At 52.9% G+C, this 7,947-nt stretch overlaps 1 protein-coding gene across 1 annotated transcript; it reads left to right on the top strand.

Moving 5' to 3' along the window:
* Positions 1-241: 241 nt before the first annotated feature.
* LOC146767125 (olfactory receptor 14C36-like) lies at positions 242-1,549 on the top strand. Its single transcript, XM_085582373.1, has one exon. It carries the CDS (start codon positions 242-244, stop codon positions 1,172-1,174), a length of 933 nt encoding a protein of 310 aa, XP_085438499.1. The 3' UTR covers positions 1,175-1,549.
* The last annotated feature ends 6,398 nt before the right edge of the window (positions 1,550-7,947 follow it).

The following is a 7,947-nucleotide window of genomic DNA, read 5'->3' as shown; positions in this document are numbered from 1 at the left end:
GGGCAGGGATGGCTCCTCGAGAGCCCCCACGCACAGGCCTGGCCGCTCCTGGCACACTCAGCCAGCACAACTGGAGCTCAGGCAGGGACCTGGGTGAAGGTTTTCCCAGAGCAGGAACAAGGGTGGGTGAGTCCCAGCAGGACAGGCTGCAGGGAATGGCCCAGGTTTGGCTCCAAGCAGCTTCTCCTGACTTGTCCCTGTCCTTTCTCCATGAACAGGTGCCCATGTGCAGCCACAGCAAATGTCCAACAGCAGCTCCATCAGCCACTTCCTCCTGCTGGCACTGGCAGACACGCGGCAGCTGCAGCTCCTGCACTTCTGCCTCTTCCTGGGCATCTCCCTGGCTGCCCTCCTGGGCAACGGCCTCATCATCAGCGCCGTAGCCTGCGGCCACCACCTGCACACGCCCATGTTCTTCTTCCTGCTCAACCTGGCCCTCAGCGACCTGGGCTCCATCTGCACCACTGTCCCCAAAGCCATGCACAATTCCCTCTGGGACACCAGCACCATCTCCTACACAGGATGTGCTGCTCAGCTCTTTTTCCTTCTGTTCTTCCTTGGAACAGAGCTTTCCCTCCTGACCATCATGTGCTATGACCGCTACGTGTCCATCTGCAAACCCCTGCACTACGGGACCCTCCTGGGCAGCAGAGCTTGTGCCCACATGGCAGCAGCTGCCTGGGCCAGTGCCTTTCTCTATGCTCTCATGCACACAGCCAATAAATTTTCCCTGCCCCTGTGCCATGGCAATGCCCTGGGCCAGTTCTTCTGTGAAATCCCACAGATCCTCAAGCTCTCCTGCTCCAAATCCTATCTCAGGGAACTTGGGCTCATTGGTGTTAGTGCCTGTTTGGTATCTGGTTGTTTTGTGTTCATTGTTTTCTCCTATGTGCAGATCTTCAGGGCTGTGCTGAGGATCCCCTCTGAGCAGGGACGGCACAAAGCCTTTTCCACCTGCCTCCCTCACCTGGCCGTGGTCTCCCTGTTTGTCAGTACTATAATGTTTGCTCATCTGAAGCCCCCCTCCATCTCCTCCCCATCCCTGGACCTTTCAGTGTCAGTTCTGTACTCGGTGGTGCCTCCAGCCCTGAACCCCCTCATCTACAGCCTGAGGAACCAGGAGCTCAAGGCTGCAGTGTGGACACTGATGACTGGATGCTTTCAGGAACATTAAAATGCTGGCCAAATTCTGGTAGTCACTTGTTACAAAAGTCATCTTTGACACTTCTTGTTGAATTAGTTGTGGGGATTTTTTTTCCTTTGTTTTAGTTTTTTTCATATTATCCACAATAAATGTAATTTTTGTGCCATTTGTCATTTTGTGTGTCTCCACCTTCCCTGTGGCCACAGATTGTGTCAATGAGGAGCTGTTCTCTTGGTGGCTTTAAAAGAAATAAAGAATCTCGCAGCAGAGTTTTCTGCAGAGATGCTCTTTTATTGCCTTCTCTGGAGCTGCAGCAGCAATGTCTATGTGCAGAGCTGGAGCAGATCAGTGCTGGCACAGCAGCTCTGCTCCTGCTGGCCACACCATTCCTGATCCAGGCCAGGAGCCATTGGCCTTCTTGGCCACCTGGGCACACGGCTGGCTCATGTCCAGCCTGCTGTCCCTCAGTCCCTGCAGGTCCCTTTCTGCCTGGCTGCTGTCCAGCCCCTCTGTCCCCAGCCTGTAGCACTGCAGGGGTTGTTGTGGCCAAAGTGCAGGACCCGGCACTTGGACTTGTTAAACCTCACCTTGTTGGATTTGGGCCCTCGATCCAGCCTGTCCAGGGCCCTGTGCTGAGCCCTCCTGTACTCCTGCAGGTCAACACTCACATCCCACTTTCTGAACATATACAAAATTGTCCTTGGTTCCATGGATATCCTCAGTGTCACAATGTCCCTTTGGTTACACCAGGCCCTGCACTGTCACACTGGTCTCCTTGGTTCCATTGGGCCCCAAAACGTGACAATGGACTCCTTGGTTCCATGGGCTTCACGGTGTCACAATGTTCTCGTTGGTGCCGCATTTTCACAGTGGCCCCTTGGTTCCATGGGGCCCCAGGGTGTCACAAAGGCCCCATGGTCACATGAGGTCCCACACTGTCACAATGCTCTCTGTGGTTCCACAAGTCCCCTCAGTGTCACAATGGACTCCTTGTTTCCACGAGGCCACACAGTGTCACAACAGCCTTCCAGATTCCCTGAGGCCCCAGAGTGTCACAGTGGCCCCTTGGTTACACAAGGTCCTGCAGTGTCACAATGTCCCCTTGGTTCCATGAGGCCCCGCAGTGTCAGAAGGGCCCCTTGGTTCCCCTGGGCCCTGGACTCTCCTAATGCTCTCCTTGGTTTGGCAGTGTCACAGTGGTGAAACCCCTCGGTCACACGCGGCCCCGCAGTGTCACCATGGCCTCTGTGGTTCCACCAGGACCCAGTGTCACGGGGACTCCCTGGTTCCATTGGGCCCCCAAGCACCACAATGGAGCACTGGTTCTATGGGGCTGCACAGGGTCACCATGGTCCTCTTAGTTCCACAAGGCCCTGCAGGGTCACAGTGGCCCCAGAGTGTCCCAATCATCACAGAATGACAGAATCAAATAGGCTGGAAAAGACCTTTGGGATCACCAAGTCCAACCAATGCCCTAATACCGCCTTGTCACTCAGACCATGCCACTGAGTGCCACTGGAGAGGGACAGTGACTCTGCCACCTCCCCCCTGGCCTGCCCATTCCAATGCCCACTCACCCTTTCTGTGAAGAACTTCTTCCTCTTGTCCAGCCTAAACCTCCCCTGCTGCAGCTGAAGGCTGTGTCTTCTTGTCCTGCCCTCCAGCAGATCTACACTCACACCCAGCTTGGTGTCCCTGCAAATTTGGGGATGGTGTGTTCAATCCCCTCCCCCAGATCATCGGTGAAGATGTTAAACAGGACTGGGCCCAACACAGATCCCTGGGGACAGCACCAGGGACTGGACACCAGCTGGGTGCAGCACCATCCCCACCCCTCTCTAGGCCCAGCCTCCAGCCAGCTCTTCCATCTCCCAGCCAGGAGGGAACCTGCCCAAGCCATGGGCTGCAGCTTTTCCAGGGAATGCTGTCAGAGACAGTGTCCAAGGCTTTGCTGAAGTCCAGATGGACACATCCACAGCCTTTCCCACATCCACAGGTGGGTCCCCTGGTAATAAAAGGAGATCAGGTTGCTCAGGCAGGACCTGCCCCTCTTAAATCCACGCTGGCTGGCTCTGACCCCTCGGCCATCCTGTGGGTGCCCTGTGGTGGCTCTCAAGGTGATCTGTTCCATAACCTTGCTGGGCACCGAGGTCAGGCTGACAGGCCTGGAGCTCCCCAGATCCTCCTTCCAGCCCTTCCTGGGGATGGGCTCACACTGGCACCTCCAGTGCTCTGGGACCTCCCTGGTGAGCCAGGACTGATGGTAAATGGTGGGGAGCAGCTTGGGGAGCTCATCCTCCAGCTCCCTCATCCCCCTAGGATGGATCCCATCTGATCCCATACATCTGTGAGCATCTGAGTGGCTCAGCAGGTCAGCAGCTGCTTCCTCCTGGATTACAGGGGGCTTTTCTGCTCCCTGTGCCCATCTACCAGCTCAGTAGAACTCTTGTCCTGAGGACAATCTCTCCATATATTGAAAATTGAGTCAAACAAGGTGTTAAGTACCTCAGCCTTTCCCTTATCTTTATTTACTCTATTTTCCACTGCATCCAATAAAGAGTAGAGGTTCTCCTTATACCACGTTTTGCTATTAATCATAGACACATTTGTTATTATTTTTCACAAAAGTGGCCAGGTTAATCTCTAATTGAAATTTCACCTCTTTCCTCTTCTCTTTCTGCATGATGTAACAACATCCTTAAACACTTGCTAAGTTGTCTGACCTTCTGTCCAAAGTTAATGCTCTCTCTGCTTTCCCCTGAGTTCCCACAAAAGCTCCACGGGCAGTCAGGACAGTAATTTTCCTCACCAGGTCATCTTTTGCCACACTGGGACAGGCTGCTCCATCCTCCTTAAGACTGCTTTCTCAAAATGTGTCCATTGTTCCTGAACCCCTTTGTTTTTAAGGGCTCTTTTTCTTAAAAAAATCAGTACCTGATTTTGTACTCCCCAAATCTGCATCCTAAATAGGCCAAAGTCTGCCCTTCCTCATTCCAGCGTGGAAGTTTTGTTGCTGCCCCTTCTTCTGCCACAGATCATTGAAAACTTGATTATTTCATGGTCACTGTGCCCCAGGCAGCCTCCAAACCCCACATCTGCAGCCAGCCCTTCTCTGTTTGTGAGCAGCAGCAGACAGAGCTTTCCTTGGGAGTGGAGTGTTACCAAAAATTCAGTAAAACAGAAAACTCCTTAACACCAGTGCAGCATTAAGAAGCAGCATTCTTTATTCAGGGGGATGCACAGGGGATAGCTCCTCCCGAAGCTGAGCATGCTGAGTACAGGAAAGTTTCTGTTCATATTCTGTATTTTGCACACATATTCATTGATTGTTGTGGACTAAACACACATCTAATAATCATTTCCCCAAACCCATTAACATATTTCCCCTCCCCTTTACCCATGTGTTCTTCTGTCCTGGGGGTCTCTCTGGTGGTCCCTGGTGGTCATGGACCCCAGTGTTCCTGTGGGCCTGGCTGAGTTGGCAGGACACTGAGGCTGGTAAACTTCCAGTTCCCCTTCTCCCACAATGGGCATTGTGTGGTTTCCATCGGCCTGGGGTTTTGGAGAACAAGCTCCAGGTGTCAGCTCACCTGGTGGAGACAATTTATCATCTGGTTACATGAGGTCAAAGAGTGGGTTATGACATCACATGAGTGATCTATGACAGAATGGTCCATGACATCACAGAGTGGTTAATGTGATGTCATCAAGAAGTTATGACATCATAGGCCAGCTCTGTGACATCACAGAGAGGCTTTGACATCACAGGACAGAGCTCTGAAATTGCAGAGCAGACTGTGACATCACAGAGTTGGCTGTGACATCAGAGACCAGCTGTGTGACATTACAGAATGGGCTGTGATATCTCAGAGAGGCTGTGTGACATCCCAGAGGGGCTCTGTGAGGTCACTGGGTTGGTCACTCCTCCCCAGCTCCCCCTCACAGTTTCTCCCAACAAGTCCAATGCTGTTCATGCCCAGCAGGGTCCCTGTCCCCTGGTATCCCCCTGGTCCCCCTGGAGCCACAGCCTCCACCAAAGGATGTTCCACAGGATCCACCCCAGAGTCTGACATGGAGAAAAGGGGCCAGGGCTGTGTGACCAGGACATCAAGGACGTGGATTATCCAGGTCCCTGTGGCCTGGGTTGAGTTCCCCAGGGCAGGAAAGATGTCTGGCAGCTGGAGCAGGCTTAGGGAAGGGCCTCCAAGGTGGGGCTGGAGCCCTTGGGCTGTGAGCAGAGGCTGAGGGAGCTGGGCTTGTCCAGCCCAGAGCAGGAAAGGCTGAGGGGCTCCTCATCCCAGCCTGGCAGTGCCAGTGAGAAGGGGATGGAGAACACAGAGCCAGGCTCTTCACCAGGGGCCTGGTGGGAGACAGAAGCCAATGGGTGGAAGGGGAAAGAGGGGAGATCAGCCAGGCCAGGAGGAGATGAAATGAGTCAGGCTGATTTCAGCATTTCCTCAGCACCAAAAGCAGCCTGACCTCCCTTCTCCATCCACCACTGACAGCTTTGCAAATCAGGAATTATTTGAGCTGTTTTTCCCCCACTTCAGGATGAGCATCCTGATACAAGAACCTAACTGTGCATATATTTATCACAGAACCACGTTTGTCAGAAATTCATTCTAGCATGAAAATCACTTGTGGATGGTGGACTCATCAGACTCTGCTTGGGACATTGCACATAGCTCAGGGAAGAGCGTGATTGTTATTGAATTGTGTCCTGTTCAACCATGGTCTGTTGGCCATGAAGAGAAACTTTCTGTGCCTCTGAGTCTCACCGGTTCCTGACCCCCAAAGGACACAAACCTGATGAGTTGTGGTTCCCACTGCAGTGGTGGCACTTGGAGCTCCCTCCATCCCCAGAGCAGAGCTCCCTTGTCCCAGAAAGTCCCTGGCAATGCAGGGATGAAGGAAACAGGACAGGCTGTGGGGATCAGGGGCAGGGCACGGCCAGGGATTTGGGGTGGTTGTGAGCCCAGGGCAGGACCCAGCCCTTGGCCTTGGTGAACCTCATCCCATTGTCCTGGGCCCATGGCTCCAGCCTGTCCAGATCCCTCTGCAGAGCTTCCTGCCCTCCAGCACAGCCACACTCCCACCCAGCCTGGACTCACGTGGGAACTGCCTGAGGGTGCCCTCGATGGCCTCATCCAGATCAACAAAAAAGAGATTTCACTGACCTGGCCCCAGTCCTGAGCCCTGGGGATACCCCTGCATGTGACTCCATTCCTCAGCTGCTCCATTCCCAGAGCAGCCTGGGCTGAGCAGAGCTGTGGGGCCAGAGCTGGCTGGGCTGTGCTGGGGAGAGGCCCTTGGTGCTGCCCAGAGCTCAGGGCAGCTGGCAGAGCTGGCAGGGAGCTGGGCTGGGCTGGGAGAGCCTGGCACAGAAACCATCAGTGTCCATCTCAGCCTGGCTGAGCAGGCAGGGGCAGGAAGATCATCCAAGGTCCACAAGTTCTCTGTGTGGGAGCTGAGCTTGTGACCTCCTGAGCCCTCCCAAGGGCTGGGGCTGCACCTCCAGCTCCAGAGGAGATGTGACAGATGGGAGCAGAGACAAATAATGCCTGGTGTACTCTTTCTTGGGTTTGCTTATACAGGTGACCTGGATCCATATGTAGATGAGGTGTTTTGTGTCAGATAACACTGGGAAAGTGATAAGAATAATATTTTTTAGCTGAAAATTATATTTCATGCATAATGCACAATGAGGAAAAAAATACACATAGGATCAAAAGAGCATCTGAATTTTTCAGAGGACGAGAGACTCATTTATGTTCCAGCTGCCAAACCTGTTCAAATACTTTCCTCAGGGCTTCCTTGAGATGAGAGGTGACCACCAGAGGCCAAGGCCAGCCAGAGCTGTCTGTCCTGGCAGCTTTTGTCTGGGAGAACCCTTGCATATAGGGAATTTTTCAGGGGAAATATAAATTTCGGCCATGAGCACCTGCAAAGATGGATGGTTCTTTTCCATAGGAAGGAAAGCACAGAGCCCCAGTGTTCCAGAAGCTGAAGAGAGGCAGCCCTCGACGTTCCAAGATCAGCTGGACCTGTCAGGTGGCCGCCACACTGGGACAGGCTGCTCCATCCTCCTTAAGACTGCTTTCTCAAAATGTGTCCATTGTTCCTGAACCCCTTTGTTTTTAAGGGCTCTTTTTCTTAAAAAAATCAGTACCTGATTTTGTACTCCCCAAATCTGCATCCTAAATAGGCCAAAGTCTGCCCTTCCTCATTCCAGCGTGGAAGTTTTGTTGCTGCCCCTTCTTCTGCCACAGATCATTGAAAACTTGATTATTTCATGGTCACTGTGCCCCAGGCAGCCTCCAAACCCCACATCTGCAGCCAGCCCTTCTCTGTTTGTGAGCAGCAGCAGACAGAGCTTTCCTTGGGAGTGGAGTGTTACCAAAAATTCAGTAAAACAGAAAACTCCTTAACACCAGTGCAGCATTAAGAAGCAGCATTCTTTATTCAGGGGGATGCACAGGGGATAGCTCCTCCCGAAGCTGAGCATGCTGAGTACAGGAAAGTTTCTGTTCATATTCTGTATTTTGCACACATATTCATTGATTGTTGTGGACTAAACACACATCTAATAATCATTTCCCCAAACCCATTAACATATTTCCCCTCCCCTTTACCCATGTGTTCTTCTGTCCTGGGGGTCTCTCTGGTGGTCCCTGGTGGTCATGGACCCCAGTGTTCCTGTGGGCCTGGCTGAGTTGGCAGGACACTGAGGCTGGTAAACTTCCAGTTCCCCTTCTCCCACAATGGGCATTGTGTGGTTTCCATCGGCCTGGGGTTTTGGAGAA

Source organism: Lonchura striata, chromosome 5, assembly GCF_050655825.1.
Source record: "Lonchura striata isolate lonStrDom1 chromosome 5, ASM5065582v1, whole genome shotgun sequence".
In the NCBI taxonomy this organism is placed as follows: Eukaryota; Metazoa; Chordata; class Aves; order Passeriformes; family Estrildidae; genus Lonchura; species Lonchura striata.
This window is presented reverse-complemented; position numbering and strand designations above follow the sequence as displayed.